The sequence below is a fragment of the Ptychodera flava genome, chromosome 7 (genome assembly GCF_041260155.1).
Source record: "Ptychodera flava strain L36383 chromosome 7, AS_Pfla_20210202, whole genome shotgun sequence".
Taxonomy (NCBI): Eukaryota; Metazoa; Hemichordata; class Enteropneusta; family Ptychoderidae; genus Ptychodera; species Ptychodera flava.
In genome coordinates, this window is record NC_091934.1 from 32,900,204 (window position 1) to 32,926,352 (window position 26,149).

At 40.2% G+C, this 26,149-nt stretch overlaps 1 protein-coding gene across 2 annotated transcripts in view; it reads left to right on the forward strand.

Annotated features, from left to right (window-relative positions):
- Positions 1-26,149, forward strand: part of LOC139137320 (protein RCC2-like) — a 63,198-nt gene that overhangs the window by 19,877 nt on the left and 17,172 nt on the right. For both annotated transcript variants that reach the window (XR_011553366.1, XM_070705350.1), the window contains exons 2-5: positions 1,555-1,648; positions 9,009-9,167; positions 24,137-24,268; positions 25,975-26,063. Coding sequence is in view for 1 of the 2 variants with exons in the window: in XM_070705350.1 (XP_070561451.1) it covers positions 1,555-1,648; positions 9,009-9,167; positions 24,137-24,268; positions 25,975-26,063 (474 nt within the window). In the remaining variant the exon portion in view is untranslated. The remainder of the gene's footprint in view (positions 1-1,554; positions 1,649-9,008; positions 9,168-24,136; positions 24,269-25,974; positions 26,064-26,149) is intronic.

Genomic DNA, 26,149 nt, shown 5'->3' on the forward strand with positions numbered 1-26,149 from the left:
TTGTTATTGAAACCTATTCTCCATTTCATGTTGCTTTTTTCAACTATTACCGCGTGGGCAACTTAAGTTTACTTTGATTGATGTTCCGCGCCAGAATTTCAATATACCGGTACTGTTATGATATAATAGAAATAAATCACACCCAGCGATGGTACACCACTCAATTTTGACCAGTTCACTTCATATATGCACTTACTATTGCTCGTGCATATAATGTTGTGAACTGGTCAAAATCTCGTGGTATACCGTCGCTGGGTGTGCTTTATTGCTTACGTATATAAAAATGTTAGATTTTTTAGATTTTTGTCAAGAAAACAATTATGAATTCAAAAATATACGAAAAAATATTCTTTCTGACTCTTCTCAGGAGTTATGCTATTTAAGACGTGTTTATCTTTAATAAGATTATTTCCATGGCAACAAAAATATTGCAGAGATGAATATACATTGTATCCCTTGAAAGATGCCCATACAGAGAATTAGGTCAATCAGACTGTTTGCATATGAAGTAAATTTCAATTTCCCTATTGGAATTCATCGGTATACATGTATATGCATATTGAGAGCTGTTTTTGTTGTATAGGTCTTGCTTCGCTCAGATCTTTTGGTACTGTCGCCAAGGCAACATTGATTCACCATGTAATCAGACAGAGATCAATATAATGTTGTAATCTATTAAATAATGGTACTTATTCATCATTGGAAATTGATTTTAGGACTAACAAAAACAATCTTGTTGGTATTCCTACTTTAATCTAATACAATGTAAGAATTTCTATTTTTAACAAGGTGAGAAACGAACACAGAAATTATGTTCAAGCAGGGCAGACAGCATTCCAAATATCAACTAGTTACATATATAGGTACACCTTTTTTATTAGTTCGCGCATTTATGTCATCTTAGTCAGATACGTGACCTTTGTGTTTTGAGAGTCGGTAATTTCTTCATCTTAAAAAAACAAACAAAGGAGTGGCCCATTATTTAGTAATGAATGTTTTGCATATTGTGTTTCTGCAAAAGCTATTGTGTTGTTATTAAATTGACAGTATTTTCCAAAGACAGATGTGGTCCACCCCTCTAAATCCCTGGTTGAGAGTCCTGAGAGTATAGTGTTTGGCGTGGTGTTTGTGTGCGTGAGCTAGAGAAAGTACCCTTGTGTGAATCTCTCTTGCAGGGCACTACAGTATCCAGATACTTTTTAGTGATTTCACATTGAAATTTTGTTTCAAATAATAATTTAAGATTCGAATGCATGAAAAGACTTTGAAAAATGCATGTTATTTCACAGTCTTTGACAAAAGACCATGGCAGTATACTCAACTTACCATCATGCATTCTCAAAAATGAAAAAATCACCTCGTGCTGGTAACACTGTGGCTAATGACAAATGTCTCATAAAACTGATCGCACTCATACAGAATGAAATGTTACCACATTCACACAACAGACTTACTTTCATTGAAACACTTTCTTTAATTTTTTACAAAAAAGATAGTATATACAAACTGGAATACTTAATTGCAAGTATATTTTTTTTCTTTTTTGATATTTAGAAATTGGAAGGTTCTAAAACCAAGGGTGAGGTGTTGTTTTGTGGCGGGACAAATTGGGACCTGATTGGCCGAGCATCACTGCCTAAAACAGCAGGTATGTTGCAAAGTTTTAGTTTTCTTATATACACATAGCCGTAACTTTATGTTGTCATAACTTTTGTTCCTTGGGGTAGTTCACACCTCAAAATGATAGACTTGAAATAATTTTGCTCAAACTTTCCTCAAGCAAACTTTCAACCATTCTGTCTCATATTCAAGAATGAAAATCAGGGGACTCACTGTGCGTATATTGGTACCAGAGAAACAAATTACTGAATATCTAAATATAATTTAAATCCAAAATGGCTGCCATCCCTGTGTTATCTTGTTAGAGAATATTAAAATTCTTGATTTTCACAAAACTAAGCTGGTAAAAACTTTATTTACTATGTAGGCTTCAAAATGAGCTTCAACATGTTATGGGCCCAAAAAAAATTGTAAAGGTTTGAGAGTCAGAATATCTGTCCCCGGGCGGCATTCTACCTGAAAAGCAAACACATTTTCTCATTCTTTGCCCTGAAATATGCTGAAATGCAAAAGGTATAAGGATTGCTTACACAGTTGCAGTGTGGCACAACATGCAGTGTTATTGGTGAAAATGAATTCTAGGTCAGACAAAAATTCAGTTATCAAGAATAGCATCGGTCATTTCACACTTGCAGGTAGACTGCAAGATCTAGTCATGTGTATGGGTCTCAACAAACTCCAACTGCGGAGATCCATACATGGCTCATATCTTTCAGTCTATCTTGCAGTCTGTGTGGACAAGGTGAGTTCTTGGTATTTTGATGTAATTTTGGGAGTAGACAGAGCAGTCAAAGTAATGGGAAGATGCAAACTGACTGTTTATAGAGCTTCCAAGGTTGATAGGAGACCTGTATATTTTTTCTCGCCAGACTAGTCACCCGCCACTTTGCTAAGGCTGTCAAAAGTTGTACTGAGCAGAAACCTATATTTTACCTGATTCAGCATGCCTCATACAGCAGAATGTAACTTATAGTTATGGCCCAGCTTGGCAGTTTGAGTACTCTGAAAAGCCACCAAAACATGGTGTGTGTGCTGGACTTCAGTGACAATTCTTGACATTATTGACTTTCACTGATTTGGCCAGAAACTGGTCTGTTAGTGCCAGCTTCTGGGCACCCTGAAAATCTCGATGCAACCTCCAGTGACTTGACAGGATAAGGGATGTTGCTACACAGTGTAACTGATAAAGATGTAAATCCTATTGCAAAACTTGACCATCATATCCATGGTTTATCACCAGTTTCCAAGGCAACTTACAATTTGCATCAAACTTGTGATCATTTCTCATTGTAGTACAGAATAGAAAGACTCCGAGTATAAGTTCATTATCTTCAGGAAAAAAGACACATTGGTCGCAAGTAGATCTACACCATGATCTAACTTTATCTAATTTAATTTCACATTACAGCCCATCTCTGTTGTGTCTTGAGCTGACCTTAGATATAAATAGTTTTGAGTGGGATAAACCCTTAAGTGGGAGTATACATGGTCACAGCCAGTACCAGCTAGAACACACATCAGTTATAGTTTGTGTGAAATGGAGCTACATGTAACCTTGGTTACAGCTGGAATGATCCCCGTATGCTTGTGTAAACCCTGGATGTAACTGGGTCTGACCCATGTCACACATGCAGCTGAAAAGCCAGTCTGGTGTGAAAACAAAACTCGGCCCTACTACTCTGTCTGTGTCCAGAGGCTAAATCCAGGAACTATGTTTGTTTCAACTCTCAGTTGTGGAAGCCATGAATATTGCTCACACTTTCACATCACAACGATTACTTCAAATATTACTTTCCATCATCGCACAAACTGTTTTCTCTGCGACAAACTGTTGATAACATTGCAGAAGAAGTACGTGTACAATGCTTCTTTTGTCTTGAAAGCCACCCCAGTTAGTGTTTGGCTGTAAACTTAAACATTCTTGGGTAGGCAAGAAACTCTCCTTAAAACTGATCTTGCAACCAAACAATGTACTGTGAAATATTCTCACAATTATGTGTAGGGAGTCAACTTGCATGAACGTAAACTATTGTGACACTGTCTGCATGAAGGAAATCCTGACCAACATTTGATATGGTACATGTAAAATTACAGCAAGCAGATGAGAATGTCTGTCACCGTGGCAAGAGAAGAGAATTTTTGTCTTTTAATAGTTATTTAGAGGAAAGAAAAAGATTTTATGTTCTTAAAAGCAGAAGTGCTAGTATTGCAATTTGGCATGAATTCCCACTGCAATAAAAATAATACAAAAAGCAGAGTAAACATTACCAGGCCAACTTGTGATTAATTTTCTGACAATTACAATTTGCTAGCAAGATGGTCTTTGACTGTTGAACGAAATAAATGATAAATTTTTGAAAGAGTTGGACCTAGTGTATGTCAACACAGAAGATATCTTATTGCATTGGACCCTTGTAGTCAAAATGACATGAGTCAGATATAATACAACTTGCTTGGAAGCTGTAGTATTGATGCTGAGAAATTTCAGTGGGCTCGCCAAAGGCCCAATATCTTCCTGGTAGTGTAAATAGAGGGTATATATGTTTGTATCACCTCTGCTAGTTACTCAATTACTTCCTTTTCCTTGCAGCAGATATCCTGTACAATTGTCATCAGATCTCTTGTGTCATGGTTAGTTGTATATCAAAACTATCATTGAACATAAAACAGAATAGGCTTAGCTCATAAACACTCAGGTGTATTATTGGAGCACTTTGTGATTCATGTTAAATTACGTTTTTACGATCAGTGTTTATTACACTTTGAGGCACTCATCTTCACAGCATGCAGTTGAACTTCTCTGTGTATTTTTGATGACCCTGTCCAATGATCCGACCTTCTTGTGACTCAGTGTCATTGAAACGTTTTATCACCTGCCACATAAAACTCATCTTTGTGTTTGGATGCATAGCGACAGGCGTTGTTCAAAAAATTTACCAATATTTTGAGAGCTGAAATAATGTTTTCAATTTCTGTAGAAAATTGGAATATTTCGTGTCGGGTGTGTTTAATAATATGTAGCGATAAAAATTGTGCATTGTGTTTCCTTTTACGGTTACTATCACTCATACTGTTCCCAGGTAATTTTTTGCCGTGCGAATGATGGTTGCCGAGCAACCAGTGATGATAAAAAGTGTATCTAGGAGAACTAAGTTATGGCTATATGTGAAATCATCGAGTTTAATTACACAAAGGGGCGGGCATTATTATGAAGTTGGTTACCGAGTTCTTCCTCTGAGCACAGCAAAATACTGTGTACACCAGATGGAAAATCTGTCTCAAACTTTTCCATTTAACTGGTTAGAAGCGGATCATGAAATATTGATTACCTCATCAATTAATGATTTTGAGTTTCTGTTATCAAATATACAATAATTAAAACTTTTTGTCAATTTTTCACAAATGGCAAATAATTTGTACCAGACAAATGCAAATTTTGTCAAACATCGTTTACAATAAAGATCTGTGATGGTCTTGTGAAGTTTTAAGTTCGCCAGGCAAGAGATATCAGCCTAAAGAAATCCCAGGAGCCATGCAAAAAGATATCATTATTTGTCGGCAGGTCGGCAAGGTTATGAATATGAAAAAACATCGCACAGTACTTGACATTACCCACAATTCATCTTGATGGGTTGACATGTCACTTTACTGTGTAAAGCCAAGTAGACTAGATACTGCACACCAATGCTCATAGGAATTCCGTGAACACAGATTTAAAGCTTTGGAGAATAATAATAACACTTATTGTTAAATTAGAGAAAAATGGTTAATAGGATTAGATATCAATTAAACTATAGTATCTGATTATCAGTGAACTGTGTCACGTTATTTTAACATCATTATTATCAGGTTTTCAAGAACATATGTTCTCTTATACATTATCTGACAATAATCATTATGGTATGTGTATGTTGTGATATGATTCTGCAAAGTAGAAAAAGGTTATCAGAATTGGAATATCCATCTACACAAATCAAGATATGTCCATAATTTATAACGCTGTGAAACTGAAATAGAGAGAAGTGAAATTTTAGTGACAATATGAGCTAATGAATGGCACATCAATGTTTATGTGCACCTGTGCATGTATGTAATATTGCTACAGTAGTTGTATTGATATTGCAATATCTGTATCACTGTGATTGGTTGGAAGGTCTGCCACTTTTGACACATGCAAATATTAGTCGCACTTTTTGGCCAGATCTGTTAAGGCAGTCTTGACAACACTGAAAGTATTTACACTCGGTACATACAAACATACAGCAAAATATTAGACCAAATTCCTGAATAGCATCTCACAGTTGATATGCACCTGTGAAATGCAACGTAGATCAAGATTACGTTTGTACAGTAATTACGTAAGGAATATACAGGTGTATAAAATCTGCCGTGTTTTTATTCGTTATGTTTTGTGCTATTGAAACAGTGCATAAACTTGTGGAGTTGACGATATCACTTTTATTCGGTATTGCATTGTTTTCAATAAAATTAGCAATCTTGCATTACGAGCGAAAGACAAACTTATTATAAGCTGTAAATCCATCAGGACCAGCTGTCAGGCTGCATTCCTGTCAAACAGAAATGCTCTACACAGTTGAAAAAACCATGAATTCAGCCGGTTATTGCTTTATGTACCAACTGAGCAGTTCCCCCACCTACAGGTTACAGTTAGTGGTACATAATTACATTCTGAGCGGCTTTATCATTTTAAGATGCATAGCAGTGGATGGGTTTTGCTTTCCCCAAGTGATGACAACATTTTTAGTTGAACCATCTCAGGGCTCCCGGTTACTCATCCCAGGAACCGGGGTGTTACCATGGCAACCTCGCATTCAAGCCAATATGGTTGCCGCGGTTCTTCAGTTTAATGGTCCTTAGGTGTACATTTTCTCTTCTCATCAATCTTGTTTGTAATATGTTTGTGAAGTGTGCACGTTTATTGAAGATGTTGTCAGTAGTGAGTATGTACCCTTGTTATGACCTTGGATTATATCTGTTTATGCTATGCATGCAATCTGCCCCAAGGACACAACTGAAATCTTCAATTTTTCAACGACAATTCACTTCTTGCTTTAATGGCTGGCAGGCTTTTGTCCTTTTTTATGGAATTTGGTTCCACGTGAACAAAAAGCAATGAATAAATGAAAATATGTTTTGTTATCTATAGTTAATCGGAATTTTTTTGATCTGAAAAAATTCTGTATTTCTTTCCCCGTTTCTTTCATGTCAACTGCAGGCAGTGGAGGATAAATGGAAAAAAAAATTCTTCCTTGATGTCATTTACGTACATGATTCACCTTTATGTATCTGTTAAAATTCTACATCCATAAGCACAGTCTTTGTGATTCATGTAAATTGTTTCATGACAAATAAACTTTGATATTTGACAACGTGAAACAAAGTGGTGAAGACGATGTCCAATTATGGTAGTTGCATCATGAAATTTCTCTCAGTAAACACATTACAGATATAAAATAAGTGAGGGACGTTCATTTTCAAATGTCACGTGACAAATTACATTGATTTGCAACCGATTCTACCAGTTGGAGTGCGGATGAGTTTAATGGTGTAGAAATACGCGGAAATTACATTAGCCTCTGTATTCTTGAAATCATGGTAGGGGAGTGTCGAAGTCTTTCGATGGAAAAGTCAAGAACTTATCACAATCCGTGCACATGCTTCAAGTGTTTGATTTATTAAACATTGAAGGACAAGATTCTTGTGAATGTTACATATTTTTTTGTAATGTTCAGCCAGTCTCAGTTTTGATATTCACATTCTTTGTGGAATTTTTGTGAAATAATAAAAGTGCGGGTACTTGGCATGTACATGTGCTGTTGAGTAAGTAAAAAAGACTTACATAAAATTTAAAATGTTTTACATGTCGTTTTACACGATGGATGGGAAATGAAAAAAGATATAATATGCAGAATTGACTTGGATTTTCAGCCAATAAGGAAGCATTTCAAATTACGGGCTGTGCAATCCAGGGTGGAAGGGTTTGCAATGACCCACATAAGCTGGTTGCATCGTAGGGTGTCTGAATTGTTGCCATAGTGTTGAGTTGTAGGTCTGTACAGTCATGTTTATTTGAAGTTCTTTGAGTAAGCTGTTTATGTCCAGAGCAAATAAGAACAAAAATATTCTGCCACCTTGTGTATAGGAAAGAAAACAAAATCATATTAAAGGTAGATGAGTCTCTGAGACAGATAGTCAGACCCTCAAATAATTTGAATTCCTTTCTGATCTGCCACTTATGGGAGCTCATTTTAAAGCTTTTGGTGAAAGAAAAATTATTAATGTCTTAGTTTTTTGAAAAATAAAAACTGCTATTGTTCCCGATAGAGCTAACACAGGGATGGCGGCCATTTTGAATTTCAAGAGTCTGCAAATATTGGGTAATTTGTTTCGGTAGTACCCCAACTTCTCACTGTGACCCCTGATAATTTTTCGTGATTGATAGAGAATAGTTGAGAATTTCTTTGAGAAAAGTTTTAGCAAAGGTGTGAGTCTTTCACTTTCAAGGCACATACTACCTTTAGCTAACAAAAGTGGGAAAGTCTGTGATTAAATATACATGTACATGCTTGGCTAATAGATCAAAATTTCATCCTCTCTGATCACAGTATAATGGTCCATGTTTGCAAGTACTTATCAAGGTCTCTATTCTATGTAAATGTTGCAGTGTTGTTCATGTTTGCAATAAAACCTGAAGGCTTTGAAAGTTAAATTGATTTGTCACAAGAATAGTGTACATGTAGATATTGTACACCCACAAGGAGCTCTTGACAAGATTGTCTAAAGAGTTGGAGGTAGAATGCGCCTTGGGGACAGATATTGTGACTCAAATTTTTTCAAAATTCTTCCTTTTTACTGCATGTAGGTTCATTTTAAAGCTTTTGGAGTAATAAAAATATTCATTGTCTTGTTGAACATAGCAAACCGAGATTGGGATGGCAGCCATTTTGAATTCAAATATTAGTTAATGTTAGGTAATTTGTTCTTGTCGGTCCAAACTTTGCAGGGTGACCCCAGATTTTTATTATACTTGATTTTGAAAGAGAATAGCTTCACTGCGAAAAGTTTCACCAAGTTAATGTTGACATACACCACATGTATTTAGCCTGAACATGTTCTTTATGTACATGTATGTCCCTTTAAAAGGCAAAAATCCCAGACTTCGCTGAATTACTGTTTATTTGGTTAAATATTTGGAAGTACCGTTTTGGTAGAACAAAATATTTGAATTCAATTTCAGGCATTTATGTATATTGTAAACATACCATATATAATACATATTTATTTATGTATTTATTTATGTATTCATAATTTATTTATTTGTTTATTTATTTATGCTTGTTTGTATTCTGTTTCTTTGTACTGCATAGCTGGTGCGGGAGGTGTCAAGAAACCACAAGGAGGGAGGAATCTATGGGGGCCGCATCGATTGGCCAGTTTGTCCGGTGTCCAGGTCCGCACCGTTGTTTCAGGACCAGCGGCCTGCCACAGCGTCTTGATTACTACAGAAGGAAGAGTGATGAGCTGGGGTAAGTCTTAACCCTTTCACCACCGTGGTTTGGCCCAATCCCATTGTTATCAATGGTGGTAGTGGACCTGTTTACAGGGAATTGGGGGTGAACAGGTTAAAATTCATTGTAGCTGGGTGACAAATACACCCTTGCAAGATGAAATCAGTTTGTTATTTTTTGGCAGCAAAGCGATCTAACTGGATATTCACTTATTCCAAATAGCCAATATTTTATCAAAAATTTTCTAATCACTGAAGAGAATGCACCTTCTTGGATCTTCCAAACTTCCCTAGCCAGTTATTTGAACAAAATTGAACACTGTCGATTTTGCCAGAACAAAATGTAAGTAGGCCTGTTTGCAGTCATCTACAATTTTATGTAGTTTAACTCTATGAGAAACGAACATTTGTCCATAGGTTTGCACCCATGTACAAGGAAAGCAGTTGACTCGGCTAAGCTATTGAAACATCACAAAGCTGATGAAGTTAAGCTGTCTAATTCTGAAATTTGTCACCATTTGACATCAAGTGTGTGTCCAGAATCACCAGCTGGATAACCCTTGAAATGTGAGGCTTTCCAACATTTTGCTCATTTCTGTATAAGAATCTGTAAAATAAGTCTAGACTACCTGCAAAAATCTTCAATATTTAGGCAAGATAGTGATGAAAATATCTGAGCTATTGGGTATTTTTTTTATTCAGACCAACTAGTGGTGAGAGATTTAAATTTTCAGAACCCCAGTTATTTCAGTGCTTTGAAACGTAAACCCTGATCTGATAAAATAATTACAAAGTGCCCTGCTTTGCTCTGCAGACTAGAAATGTTGCATTGTCTGGCAGACAGTCCATGTAGCCGATAATGACATGCTAATTAGATGCATGTGTACGGAGTTACAAGTTGGCCTTGCGGAGTTCCAGTATATGTGTGTCAAGTATCAACTAAAGTTACACTATTACACAGTAGAAGCGAGATTGTTGTTACATCTATATTACTACCTTACCTACGTCTGATTAACCCGGCCTCTGTACGAAGTTGCGTACTAAGTTATGAAGTTAGATACGACTGGTTGAGGGCGTCCTACACATTCCAATGTGTACGTCGGGGGGACTTACATATAGTTACAGAGTTACAGTAAGGGAACTATGCGGGCGGCCTGTACCAAGTTGCGTACTTACATAGTTACAGAGTTAGGCTGCGGGAACTATGCGGGGGGAGGGGGCTGTATCAAGTTGCGTACTTACTTATTTACAGAGTTAGGCTGGGTGAACTACGCGTGGGCCTGTATCAAGTTGCGTACTTACTTAGTTACAGAGTTAGGCTTGGTGAACTACGCGTGGGCCTGTATCAAGTTGCGTACTTACTTAGTTACAGAGTTAGGCTGGGTGAACTACGCGGGGGCCTGTATCAAGTTGCGTACTTACTTAGTTACAGAGTTAGGCTGGGTGAACTACGCGGGGGCCTGTATCAAGTTGCGTACTTACTTAGTTACAGAGTTAGGCTGGGTGAACTACGCGGGGGCCTGTATCAAGTTGCGTACTTACTTTGTTACAGAGTTAGGCTAGGGGAACTACGCGGGGGCCTGTATCAAGTTGCGTACTTACTTAGTTACAGAGTTAGGCTGGGTGAACTACGCGGGGGCCTGTATCAAGTTGCGTACTTACTTAGTTACAGAGTTAGGCTGGGTGAACTACACTGGGGCCTGTATCAAGTTGCGTACTTACTTAGTTACAGAGTTAGGCTAGGGGAACTACGCGGAGGCCTGTATCAAGTTGCGTACTTACTTAGTTACAGAGTTAGGCTGGGTGAACTACGCGGGGGCCTGTATCAAGTTGCGTACTTACTTAGTTACAGAGTTAGGCTAGGGGAACTACGCGGGGGCCTGTACGAAGTTGCGTACTTACTTAGTTACAGAGTTAGGTTGGGTGAACTACGCGGGGGCCTGTATCAAGTTGCGTACTTAGTTACAGAGTTAGGCTGGGTGAGCTACGCGGGGGCCTGTATCAAGTTGCGGACTTACTTAGTTATAGACTTAGGCTGGGTGAACTACGCGGGGGCTGGGTGAACTACACGGGGGCCCGTATCAAGTTGCGTACTTACATGGTTAGAGAGTTAGGCTAGGGGAACTATGCCGGGCCCTCTACCAAGTTGCGTACTTACTTAGTTACAGAGTTAGGCTGGGGAACAATGTAGCATTTGAAAACCTTAACATCACAATTTCTTGACTTCAAAACACATACGAAGGTATAATGTTACAATGTCATAACAAATCGCATTTCTTCAAATATATGTTAGATGTGAAACCCCGATTTTATGATAATATTTTCATTGAAAATCTGCGTCCACGAAACACACTCACTTCATTCATTTTGTCATAAATTTCATCTTCTTTTCACTGCCATGGTTTTGTCTGATTCATAGTCTACTTTTCTGTTTACGCATTTGTAAGTGTTTCTTGTTGTCTATTAACTAGTTGCCCTACCACCCTGCACGTCAAGGTACATGCCACAGGCAGGGTTTGTAAGTTATGTTATGTATCATGTGTGTGTGTGTGTGTGTGTGTGTGTGTGTGTGTGTGTGTGTGTGTGTGTGTGTGTTCGTGTTAGCACTGTGTGTCTGTGTTCGTGTTAGCAATATGCCGGCTCATTTTTATCAGGTGTCCTTCCTTTGACCATCGATGGAAACTGCTAATTGGCGGGCGAATATGCGGAGCAAACTTCGTTCTCTATTGTTATGTTATCTAATGTTATCTTTATTTATTAAAGTGTCATGTGTGGACTTATATAATGCCACACCCAGCCCCTACGGCTTACAAGACACTGGAGTAATACAGTTCTTTAAGTTATGAAAAATAAGCGTAAACATACTTAAACATTCTCTTACAAAAAGCATTTACTTACAAAGTTTGCTAGGTCTACAGGCATGACTTTCATTAAACATTCTAGATTTTCATCGTCGCCCTTTATATCAAAATGTTGGGATATTTCCCTCTATTACTAACTTCTCTTCATTTACCCATGATAGAAGGTTCGGATTTCTGCGATATTATTACACCCTCGTTACGTGCAATGTCACTTTCAGCTACTGTGTTATAAAGTGTTACAACTTCCTCTTCATTCATTTCCAATTTGGCGCTAACTCTCCTGTGAATGCACTCCATTACCAGCGTTTTTTCCATTTTCTTGTGTTAACTATTTCATTGGAATAGCACATATACTCAAGACCATATACTTGCTTTAGTACGACCATTCTTTTGCGTTTTCTACGTTCTTTCGGTTCACTTTCTGCCGCCATTACAACTAGCCTTTGCCCGAAATTGTTTTCACAAAAAATGTGAAAGAGGCCCCCCCCCTTACTATCCAAAATGTTTTTTTTGAATTTGTGTTTGATTCGTTTTCGATATGTGTTCCTACATTCTTATCTGATTGTCTGTGTTCATATAATGTTTGTTTCACTTCGGATATATGTAGGGATTTGCATTAGTGTGTACGGTAATGTTTTGTTTGTGTGGGGAAAGCTCATTTCATAGAGTGGCCCTTTGATGGTTGCGTTTTGAAACCCGAGTGTGGTCTCTCATCAGTCGCAGTGTAGATTCTTTCCTCAGTTTGTGTTTGTTAAAATTTATTTTAATGCATTTTAGTGTTCTTGCTCTTCGAGTAGCGCGGCAAGTATATCAATGTTTGGGTCTTGTTGTGAGTCTGTTTGGTGGTCCGGTTTGTTTGTTCTTTTTTTTACTTCTAACTAAATTTGTTTTGACTAGTGTGTCTTTTAGATTTTTGTTTATCTTGTAAGCAATGATTGGTGATTCTGGGAATACATTCCTTAGTGATGAATCTTTCTCCAGTTCAGCCCAATCTTTCAAATGACTTCCCCTAAGATTATTTTGTTTTGATGTGTGGGCTGTATGTTGTGCCGAACATGAGTTTGTTTGTTGTTTCTTTACGTGTAAGTGTGCGGTTTGTTAGTGTATTTTGGATAATCTGGTCTATTTTTGCTGTTATTTTCGTCATTTCGTTGTTTTGTATTCTCTATCGAGTAGTTTGTTTGTAAAGAAAGCGACTTCCTAGTAAAGTCGTCATTGTTGTTACAAGTGCGAGCGTATCTAAGGATTTTGCCTTAAGTTTGATAAAAAAGCCATTAACACTTGCTGTCGGGTGACACGATTCTCTATGTACAAATTGGAATGTGTGTGTTGTTTTGTATGTGTTTATATGTCGAGGATATTTTCTTTGTAGTATCTTGCACCTTTGAAAACAACTACATCAATAAATGTTATTTCTTGTGTTGAGCTTTCAAATGACAACTTAAATGTTGGGTGCATTGTGTTGATTTTTTTAGTCCCCACGGACACCGTCCGGGGGGACTTATAGGTTTGGTCATGTCCGTGCGTGTGTGCGTGCGTCCGTGCGTGCGTGCGTCCGTCCGTCCGTCCGTCCGTTCACGCAGATATCTCAGAGATGCCTGAAGCAATTTCATTCAAACTTGGTACAAGGATTACTTCATATGTCATACAGATGCACGTTGATTTGTTTTGTGATACGATCCAATATGGCTGCCAGGCGGCCATTTTATTACGATTTTTTCATGTACAGAGCCATAATTCAGGCATGTTTCAACTGATTTTATTCAAAGTTGGTACAAGGACATTGACCAATGTCATAGATATGCACGTCAATTCTTTTTGTGATACAATCCAATATGGCCGCCGTGCGGCCATTTTGTTACGATTTTTTCATGTACAGAGCCATAACTCAGGCATATCTCAACCGATTTTATTCAAAATTGGTACAAGGACATTGACCAATGTCATAGATATGCACGTCAATTTGTTTTGTGATACGATCCAATATGGCCGCCAGGCGGCCATTTTATTACGATTTTTTCATGTACAGAGCCATTACTCAGGCTTGTTTCTACAGATTTTATTCAAAGTTGGTACAAGGACATTGACCAATGTCATAGCTATGCACATCAATTTGTTTTGTGATATGATCCAATATGGCCGCCGTGCGGCCATTTTGTTACGATTTTTTCATGTACAGAGCCATAACTCAGGCATATCTCAACCAATTTTATTCAAACTTGGTACAAGGACATCGACCAATGTCATACATATGCACATTGACTTGTTATGTGATACGATCCAATATGGCCGCCGTGTTGCCAGTTTATTACATTTTTTCATGTCCAGAACCATAACTCAGACATGTATCAAGCAAATTTATTCAAAGTTGGTACAAGGAGATTGACCAATGTCATACATATGCATGTAAATTTGTTTTGTGATACGATCCAATATGGCTGCTGTGCGGCCATTTTGTTATGATTTTTTCATGTACAAAGCCATAACTCAGGCATATTTCAACCGATATTAATCAAAGTTGGTACAAGGACATTGACCTGTGTCATACATATGCACATTGATTTGTTTTGTGATTCGATCCAATATGGCCACCATGTGGCCATTTTATTACGATTTTTTCATGTCCTGAACTACAACTCAGACATGTATCAAGCGAATTTATTCAAAAGTATTTTTATCACAGACCTAATGAAGAGGACTCTTTCCTCTCTGAGGACCTGTAATCAAAGCACCCATTAACAAGTGGGGACTGTGTCATCAACGATGACTGTTGGATGAAGTTTGTGAGTTCGGTTTGTGTTCCGAGAAAGATAGCAAAGTATCATCTCTGAATCTTTTCCAGAAATGAATGTTGTTGTGGTTATTTACGATTATGAAAAGTCATGTTGGCTATTTCCGGTGAGGCGTTTGATCCCATGCTGCAGTCTCGGGTTTGGCAGAAATATTAATTGCCTGTTAAATTCAAAACTGTTGTGTTTGAGAATTAATGATAGCATTTCCATTAATTCTTCCGTGGATCATTTTTGATGCTGTATTTTGTTTCATGCGAGCTTTGTGAGTTTAGTGTTTCACTGACTAGCCGAATTGCTTCATTGTGAATTGTCTTTGTGCACATTGACACCACGTCGAGTGTTAAGAGAAATGCTTGTTAAGGGACATTTGTCTTCTCTATTTCTGGTATGAAATTTGTTGTATCTTTTATATATGTTGGTGTTGCTGAACTTGTGGTTTTATGAAGTAATCCAGGAATTCTGTAATTCTGTAAATGGGACTGGAGTAGCCACTGATTATTGGTCTGCCTGCAAATTTTGAGTTTTCAGGCGGCAGTTTGTGAATTGTAGGCAATGAGCACCACTGTGGAGTACGGACATTTATGTTTTTGGATCAAGATACTTATAAGTATCATGGTCGATGTGTTTGTTCTCGTACATTTCGTTTAATAGTTTGTGTACTATTTTTTACTGTTTGTTCTGTGTCGTCACCGCCAAGTTGTGTATAAGTGTAGGTTATCGCCCGCTTGAAACGTAAACAACGAGGCGGAGCCGAGTTGTTTTACGTTTCAAGCGGGCGATAACCTACTTATAGCCGTCGAGCTAACAGGGAATCAAGGATTTAGTATTTATCACTCCTGTCAGACAGTGCTTACGATTAAAATGTTTTGTTTTCAGGCAACCTAATTTTTCCCATCAGACCGCATGACATCGACATCACAACTTGCGTTTATCACTCGTGTCACACTGCTTACGATTTTAAATGTTTTGTTTTCGGGCCACGTAACTTGCCCATCAGACCACAATGACATTGACACGTTTGAAATCAGGGAAAAATTTACCATGGATAAACCACTCACACACCTACACATGAAAAATAACAACTTTTGGAGGTTATCAAGTTATCTTCATTCTTTATTATCAATAAATCGTAGAGCGTACGGTCTATGGATAAATTGCGAACAAAATACTATGTGTTTGAAGCCGGTGATGACCGACTTATAGCCGTCCAGTTAACATGCAATTGAGTCTCTGACAGTCAATGAGTCAAGAAATCCTTTTGTAACCCATATATCATCAATCATCTAACTCTGAAAAATCAAAGTTTAGTTCAAAATTTACACCCGAATCTGATGATAATATCACGTCCTTGTACTGGAAGTTCTTATGACGGTAGTGTGAATCGCGAGGTTTCTTGAACTTCTTCGAGTAGTTTGCACTACGCACAGTAAGTCTGCTTGGCGTTACAGTTGCGGTTCCTGCGCTTAGGTAGTTGAGACAGTCGGGAGCATACGGTTCACTTTCTTTCTTTCTTACCTCCATTACAAAGTGGCTCAGGAACACATCTAAATCATCAACGCCAAACTCTGCCAGATTGTCTGCCATGGGAATTTGTAGCTGCTTCCCCAAAACCTCTGTAGCATTTCTCGCCTCGGCCCACTCATTCCTCACGCGGAGACTCCAGCTTGTGGTTCTTCTGGTGTTTTGCGGCGCTCTTCCACACACTTTTTCCTTAATATCGTCTTCAGATATGACATGGATACGATTACGTGCTGCAGCCATCGTGGTCTTCAAATTAGTCTTCTTTGGAGGCAAACCTTTGAGATGTTACTCGCTACACATTAAGGAGCTTGAATGAAAATCACGTGTTCATCTTGCGTTTTTCTAACACCCTTACTGTCGGCGACGCACATCCTAGCACTAATTTATATAATCTCAATTGATATTAGGTCGTGTGTATTTTTTCAGGTCGTCTTTCGCATTAACACCTCTGTGGTTTTCTTTCAGTACGTAATCATTTATCACCCGCTTTCAAGTTTTCTTTCAGTAGTTAATCACTTAATCACGCAAAAACCCAGCAACACCTGATAAGTCGTCCTGAGCAACAGTTTTAATCCTCAAACACATCAACTGCTGGGTAAACATTTTGACAGAATCAGGCTATATAAAACTGAGTGTTGCGTAATTACCTTTCCCCTTTGTGTTCGTAATCTTTTGTGTTCCAAATGACTATGCCCCAAACCTTGTCGAAGAGTTTTATGGTCGATGATAAGGTCACCATACAAGCAATCGCGTACTCCCCCCAGCAAAACTCTGTAACTGAGTAAGTACGCAACTTCGTACATGCCCCCGCGTAGTTCACCCAGCCTAACTCTTGTAACTAAGTAAGTACGCAACTTCGTACACGCCCCTGCGTAGTTCACCCAGCCTAACTCTGTAACTAAGTAAGTACGCAACTTGATACAGGCCCCCCGTAGTTGGCCCAGCCTAACTCTGTAACTAAGTAAGTACGCAACTTCACACAGGCCCCCGCGTAGTTCCCCTAGCCTAACTCTGTAACTAAGTAAGTACGCAACTTGATACAGGCCCCTGCGTAGTTGGCCCAGCCTATCTCTGTAACTAAGTAAGTATGCAACTAAATACAGGCCCCGCTTAGTTGGCCCAGCCTAACTCTGTAACTAAGTAAGTACGCAACTTGATACAAGCCCCCGCGTAGTTGGCCCAGCCTAACTCTGTAACTAAGTAAGTACGCAACTTGATACAGGCCCTCGCATAGTTGGCCCAGCCTAATTCTGTAACTAAGTAAGTACGCAACTTGATACAAGCCCCTGCGTAGTTGGCCCAGCCTAACTCTGTAACTAAGTAAGTACGCAACTTCATACAGGCCCCCGCGTAGTTCCCCAAGCCTAACTCTGTAACTAAGTAAGTACGCAACTTGATACCAGCCCCCGCGTAGTTGGCCCAGCCTAACTCTGTAACTAAGTAAGTACGCAACTTGATACAGGCCCCCGCGTAGTTGGCTAAGCCTAACTCTGTAACTAAGTAAGTACGCAACTTCATACAAGCCCCCGCGTAGTTCCCCAAGCCTAACTCTGTAACTAAGTAAGTACGCAACTTGATACCAGCCCCCGCGTAGTTGGCCCTGCCTAACTCTGTAACTAAGTAAGAACGCAATTTGATACAGGCCCCCGCGTAGTTGGCCCAGCCTAACTCTGTAACTAAGTAAGTACACAACTTGATACAGGCCCCCGCATAGTTGGCTAAGCCTAACTCTGTAACTAAGTAAGTACGCAACTTCATACAAGCCCCGCGTAGTTCCCCAAGCCTAACTCTGTAACTAAGTAAGTACGCAACTTCATACAAGCGCCCGCGTAGTTGGCCCAGCCTAACTCTGAAACTAAGTAAGTACGCAACTTGATACAGGCCCCCGCATAGTTGGCCCAGCCTAACTCTGTAACTAAGTAAGTACGCAACTTGATACAGGCCCCCCTCCCCCCGTAGTTCCCCAAGCCTAACTCTGTAACTAAGTAAGTACGCAACTTGATACAGGCCCCCGCGTAGTTGGCCCAGCCTAATTCTGTAACTAAGTAAGTACGCAACTTGATACAGGCCCCCGCGTAGTTGGCTAAGCCTAACTCTGTAACTAAGTAAGTACGCAACTTCATACAAGCCCCCGCGTAGTTCCCCAAGCCTAACTCTGTAACTAAGTAAGTACGCAACTTGATACAAGCCCCCGCGTAGTTGGCCCAGCCTAACTCTGTAACTAAGTAAGTACGCAACTTGATACAGGCCCCCGCATAGTTGGCCCAGCCTAACTCTGTAACTAAGTAAGTACGCAACTTGATACAGGCCCCGCGTAGTTGGCCCAGCCTAACTCTGTAACTAAGTAAGTACGCAACTTGATACAGGCCCCCGCATAGTTGGCCCAGCCTAACTCTGTAACTAAGTAAGTACGCAACTTGATACAGGCCCCCCCGTAGTTCCCCAGCCTAACTCTGTAACTCAGTAAGTACGCAACTTGATACAAGCCCCTGCGTAGTTGGCCCAGCCTAACTCTGTAACTAAGCAAGTACGCATCTTCATACAGGCCCCGCGTAGTCCCCCCTAACTCTGTAACTAAGTAAGTACGCAACTTCATACAGGCCCCCCTTGAGTTCCCCCAGCCTAACTCTGTAACTAAGTAAGTACGCAACTTGATACAAGCCCCCGTGTAGTTGGCCCAGCCTAACTCTGTAACTAAGTAAGAACGCAACTTGATACAGTCCCCCGCGTAGTTGGCCCAGCTAACTCTGTAACTAAGTAAGTACGCAACTTGATACAAGCCCCGCGTAGTTCCCTAGCCTAACTCTGTAACTAAGTAAGTACGCAACTTGATACAAGCCCCCGCGTAGTTGGCCCAGCCTAACTCTGTAACTAAGTAAGTACGCACCTTCACACAGGCCCCCGCGTAGTTCCCCTAGCCTAACTCTGTAACTAAGTAAGTACACAACTTGATACAGGCCCCCGCGTAGTTGGCCCAGCCTAACTCTGTAACTAAGTAAGTACGCAACTTCATACAGGCCCCTGCGTAGTTCCCTAGCCTAACTCTGTAACTAAGTAAGTACGCAACTTGATACAAGCCCCCGCGTAGTTGGCCCAGCCTAACTCTGTAACTAAGTAAGTACGCAACTTGATACAGGCCCCCGCGTAGTTGGCCCAGCCTAACTCTGTAACTAAGTAAGTACGCAACTTCATACAGGCCCCCGCGTAATTCCCCAAGCCTAACTCTGTAACTAAGTAAGTACGCAACTTGATACAGGCCCCTGCGTAGTTCCCCCAGCCTAACTCTGTAACTAAGTAAGTACGCAACTTCATACAGGCCCCGCGCAGTTCCCCAAGCCTAACTCTGTAACTAAGTAAGTACGCAATTTGATACAGGCCCCCGCGTAGTTCCCTAGCCTAACTCTGTAACTAAGTAAGTACGCAACTTGATACAGGCCCCCGCGTAGTTGGCCCAGCCTAACTCTGTAACTAAGTAAGTACGCAACTTGATACAGGCCCCAGCGTAGTTGGCCCAGCCTAACTCTGTAACTAAGTAAGTACGCAACTTGATACAAGCCCCCGCGTAGTTGGCCCAGCCTAACTCTGTAACTAAGTAAGTACGCAACTTCATACAGGCCCCCGCGTAGTTGGCCCAGCCTAACTCTGTAACTCAGTAAGTACGCAACTTGATACAAGCCCCCGCGTAGTTGGCCCAGCCTAACTCTGTAACTAAGTAAGTACGCAACTTGATACAGGCCCCCGCGTAGTTGGCCCAGCCTAACTCTGTAACTAAGTAAGTATGCAACTTCATACAGGCCCCCGCGTAGTTCCCGAAGCCTAACTCTGTAACTAAGTAAGTACGCAACTTCATACAGGCCCCCGCGTAGTTCCCCCAGCCTAACTCTGTAACTAAGTAAGTGCGCAACTTCATACAGGCCCCGCCTAGTTGGCCAAGCCTAACTCTGTAACTAAGTAAGTACGCAACTTCATACAGGCCCCCGCGTAGTTCCCCTAGCCTAACTCTGTAACTAAGTAAGTACGCAACTTGATACAAGCCCCCGCGTAGTTGGCCCAGCCTAACTCTGTAACTAAGTAAGTACGCAACTTGATACAGGCCCCCGCGTAGTTGGCCCAGCCTAACTCTGTAACTAAGTAAGTACGCAACTTGATACAAGCCCCCGCATAGTTGGCCCAGCCTAACTCTGTAACTAAGTAAGTACGCAACTTGATACAGGCCCCCGCGTAGTTGGCCCAGCCTAACTCTGTAACTAAGTAAGTACGCAACTTGATACAGGCCCCCGCATAGTTGGCCCAGCCTAACTCTGTAACTAAGTAAGTACGCAACTTCACACAGGCCCCCGCGTAGTTCCCCTAGCCTAACTCTGTAACTAAGTAAGTACGCAACTTGATACAGCCCCCGCGTAGTTGGCCCAGCCTAACTCTGTAACTAAGTAAGTACGCAACTTCATACAGGCCCCCGCGTAGTTCCCGAAGCCTAACTCTGTAACTAAGTAAGTACGCAACTTCATACAGGCCCCGCGTAGTTCCCCCAGCCTAACTCTGTAACTAAGTAAGTGCGCAACTTCATACAGGCCCCCGCCTAGTTGGCCAAGCTTAACTCTGTAACTAAGTAAGTACGCAACTTCATACAGGCCCCCGCGTAGTTCCCCTAGCCTAACTCTGTAACTAAGTAAGTACGCAACTTGATACAAGCCCCCGCGTAGTTGGCCCAGCCTAACTCTGTAACTAAGTAAGTACGCAACTTGATACAGGCCCCCGCGTAGTTCCCGAAGCCTAACTCTGTAACTAAGTAAGAATGCAACTTCATACAGGCCCCCGCGTAGTTCCCCTAGCCTAACTCTGTAACTAAGTAAGTACGCAACTTGATACAAGCCCCCGCGTATTTGGCCAGCCTAACTCTGTAACTAAGTAAGTACGCAACTTGATACAGGCCCCGCGTAGTTGGCCCAGCCTAACTCTCTAACTAAGTAAGTACGCAACTTGATACAGGCCCCCGCCTAGTTCGCCCAGCCTAACTCTGTAACTAAGTAAGTACGCAACTTGATACAGGCCCCCGCGTAGTTGGCCCAGCCTAACTCTGTAACTAAGTAAGTACGCAACTTGATACAAGCCCCTGCGTAGTTGGCCCAGCCTAACTCTGTAACTAAGTAAGTACGCAACTTCATACAGGCCCCCGCGTAGTTCCCCCAGCCTAACTCTGTAACTAAGTAAGTACGCAACTTGATACAAGCCCCGCGTAGTTGGCCCAGCCTTACTCTGTAACTAAGTAAGTACGCAACTTCATACAGGCCCCTGCGTAGTTCCCCTAGCCTAACTCTGTAACTAAGTAAGTACGCAACTTGATACAAGCCCCCGCGTAGTTGGCCCAGCCTAACTCTGTAACTAAGTAAGTACGCAACTTCATACAGGCCCCCGCGTAGTTCCCCCAGCCTAACTCTGTAACTAAGTAAGTACGCAACTTGATACAAGCCCCCGCGTAGTTGGCCCAACCTAACTCTGCTACTAAGTAAGTACGCAACTTGATACAGGCCCCCGCGTAGTTGGCCCAACCTAACTCTGCTACTAAGTAAGTACGCAACTTGATACAGGCCCCTGCGTAGTTGGCCCAGCCTAACTCTGTAACTAAGTAAGTACGCAACTTGATACAGGCCCCCGCGTAGTTGGCCCAGCCTAACTCTGTAACTAAGTAAGTACGCAACTTGATACAGGCCCCCGCGTAGTTGGCCCAGCCTAACTCTGTAACTAAGTAAGTACGCAACTTGATACAGGCCCCTGCGTAGTTGGCCCACCCTAACTACAGACAACCCTCTCCCCTCCCATTACCATATTTGCCCTGGACTCATTAGCATAATTTTCGTGTACCCCTATATTCGTGTCGGCTACATGGACTATCTACCCATTGTCTGCATACATTGATGAAATTTGTATTCCATCGATTGGAAGATGTATGGTGAAGGTAGTACTGGATGCACTCGCATGTCCGTGCAATTTGCGATCAATTGTAAATCTACAATTACACTCCGATGTGAAAAAGGAAGACATGGTTTTCAAAAAGCAGTGCGTGCCTTGACTTATCAAAAGACACTCGATGTCACTGCTACAGAATCATTTACAAGTCAGACAAGACACAAAATAATTAACATTGAGTGACAGTCTGTAGTAGTTTGGATTTCTGCGGATTTTAGTTCTAGTGCAAACAGGTGACGGCGCAAATAGTGCAGCTTTCATTGCTGTCAACACTGGCTATTCACTTGGCAAGGTCTCAAACACTCAGCGATTCATTTTATTCTTCAAAAAGACTTTCATGCGGGAAGGAGGGAACAGGGTATGCGGGTAAAGTCCAAGATCTGACGAATTTGCGAACGAAAATTTTCACCTGTATAGAGATGAGGCTACATTTCACACAGCGAGATGTAACTTCAGAAAGGCAAAGATAAAAAGAAAGGAAGGCACACTTTGTTGGAAAGTAGACTTAACCTCAGAATGAGAATGACCTGTCGTTTGAGCGTGTTCTTTGAAGTGATGGATTTTGTTAAAACTGTTTACTTACATCAACCTGCTTGCAAGGTTTGAGAGTGACCCCATGCAAGACACACATCATCTATCGTGGTGACAGAAATAGACTAAATGAAACGAAACATGACTTGTCTGCATTGCAGCGCTTTGTCATCTTGTCGTTGCAGGGTTGTTTTACGTTCCCCCATGACGATAACCATTAGATTGTGCACAGACAGAAATTATCATCATATCAACACCTGGCTCCAGGTGTTTTTGTTATGATTAAAGCCTCACTAGCTGTAACTCTTGAAATTTGTTGACCTCAAAATATCTTCCTATTCTCTCCTGGTTTTCTACCGCCTGAAGGGCTATGGGCTTTTACTGCATTAGGAAACCATTCCTTTGTGAAACATTTGACAAGTAAATTCAAATTTTAACTGTCATTTTGATTTCCCACCATTTTCAAAAATCTGTAATATTACAAAGGAAACAGAATATACAATGTCACAGTTGAAAGCATTCACCCCTATGGATTGCATTGGACTACTCTGTACATTTTATATGAAGATTTCAGTGCAGATATGCAGAGTATCCACGTTTTTGCTTTTCAGCATGGGGCTGCGGTTTAATGTTTGGGCGAACATTTAATAGCAGTGTAATCTTTATCTTGTTCAAAATTGCATATACAGTCCCAGCGGGTAGTTCATAATAAGTGTATACACACACCTAAATTAGTACATTCTCATGAAACTTTAGCTTGAAAATAAAATCATAAAAAAATGTGGGGCTTTAATGAATGGAAACGGCAGGTTAATGACCATTTGAATACAGAATAGTGACAAATCTAAAATTCTTTTGAGATTTGTTGAATCACATCTGTGATACTGGCTGCATTGCCATTTTTGTCTATCTGTGATGTCTGAAATCTAGACTTTACATGAGTGATTGAGATGTACAGTGTGCAGATTTTTTTTTAAATATTATTCCATGCATGTAAGCCCTGCATGATTGAACACATGTCTGGTTCCCAAGTATCTCTCAAATTTCAGGTCAAAACGATCAAATTAGTTTAAATCAATCAAATTGTAAGTCCCTAATTGATCAGTAAAATGCACACTAATAGCCGAGTTACTGATTGGAGTGCGATCGACGGCACGCAATATTGATGTGCAAACTACATACAGCTGGAAGGAAGCCTTTATGTGAAATCTGAGTTAATGTTGTTAGATCTACTCTCATCATTTAGTAAATTGTACCTACAAGGTAAGCCGCAACCCCTCGGGAGAAAGATAATGATTGTGTGTTTTCTGAAACAGGACGCAATGACAGAGAGCAACTCGGACATGGAGATGCCGTTCGACGAGATAACCCAACGGTGATCGAAGCGCTAGAACAACACAACATTGTGGCCGCCGCGTGTGGTCGAAACCATACGCTTGTTCTCACAGGTAACAATCTTAATGTTTATCTGATTTTCAGGAAACAGAGAAAGGCAATCACATAGTTTACAGGTTCACAATAACGTTTGTTGGTTAAGCAAGAAACCGCACCCAGCGAAAGTATACCATAAGATTTTGACCAGTTCACAACATTTTATGCATGAGTGATAGCGAATGCATATATGAGTGAACTGGTCAAAACCAAGTGGTATACCTGCTGCTAGCTGTTTATTGCTAATATATAATAACATTAAATTGAAATTCTCGTGTGAAATATCAAAAAGGAAATTTTTCTCTGGCTGAGAGCCCATGCCTGTTCCAACTGTATTATATTCAGAATATCGCATGGGTATTTTCACGTCTCAACCAATCAGTTCGCAGTATTTGTGTGATCAATATACTTGTGTGATATAATTGTTGTTATTACATGTCTGGTAACAGTGAAAAGTGGTTAGTCCCCAAGGAAATTTTGTATCTCTTTTGTGCATTTTACATTTTCAATTTGTTTAGTTGTGAGTCTAAACTTTGCATCAGTTCAATGAATAGGCACAGACTTCATATATCTGAGAAGCTTTGTTGCCAGCTCAGACTCAGTGTTTGAAATTTGATCCTTATCTTCTAATAGACTCTAACTGGACAGTACTCAGTGGTCCGTAAAATTGCTTCTACACTTCACAAAAGTTTCAAAATAAAACGACTGTGATGAGAAATTCCTCCATTAATCATGAACATTCTTTCACAGTGATATTTCTTTGATCAAACATCAACTTTAGGGAAAGAAAATCACTTTGTTTGAAATTCTTAAACTGGTCGGCATAGATACCGTACAATTTCTGGATATGAAGTACTGATTTTTTTCTCGGTTAATAAACATGTGAACATTACATTGTTTATTCATCTGCATACACTTTTATCCTTTGAAACAACTTTCTTTTCAAGTAAAATTTTTAATCAAGATTTTGAAAGTAGCCTTACATAACCAAATTTTCAGATACTGTTGAATACTTTATTTTCACATGGAATTTGTTTTTGCTATTTTCGCTGGACCTTTTTTCCACTAAAATAAAACCAAGTGAAAATTTTAAATTTCAGTACTTTGCATGTAGTCAGACTAGACAAAGTGAAAATAAGATCACAGTCAAACATTGAAAATCTGTTTTCAACTAAAATAAATTCCAGTGAAAATAAAATAATCCACAGATATCACATTGTTTTAACAGAGCAAGTTCAGCTTCATAATGGATGTTGCAAGTCCTGATACTACGTTTTGAAAAGTGTTTTTCACTATGTGATCAATAAGTCGAACAATAATTTTTGCCACTCATCTGACTTAAATTTCCATGTTGGTTGTTTATCAGTGGAGTCTGGAGGATAGAGACCCTAATGGTTTATTTAGTGAGATATTAAAGTAGTAATGGATCACAGTGGTGCAGTTTTCAGATAGCTTTGCCCCAAAGCCAGGCACACACTTCCCAATTTTAATACCACAGATCTGCAGTTGTCATAATACGATTTTCATGTAGGATTTATGAAGCAGAGTGCAAAGGTCAGATGCCTCGCAGTTTTGAAACTAATATAAGCTGTAAATCAGATTTCTGCATTGAGGAATCAATACCTCAACATTGAAGCTCGCAGCTGCGTTTTGCTTTGTGCTGTTCTTGTATCGACGACAATTCCTGGATAACATCTCTGCAATTTTATCGATGTTCTCACAGAATATGGAACAGCGTACTCATTCGGTGATAACAGGTATGGACAACTAGGCCTTGGGCATCAGAGCCAGTCTGTTGGCAACCCAGTCAAGGTAAGTACTTGCAGTCGTGTCAAAGTTGAAAGATATATCAGATGCCAAAGGTCAAAGGTCATTTGCATTTTAACCTGGGTAGAAAG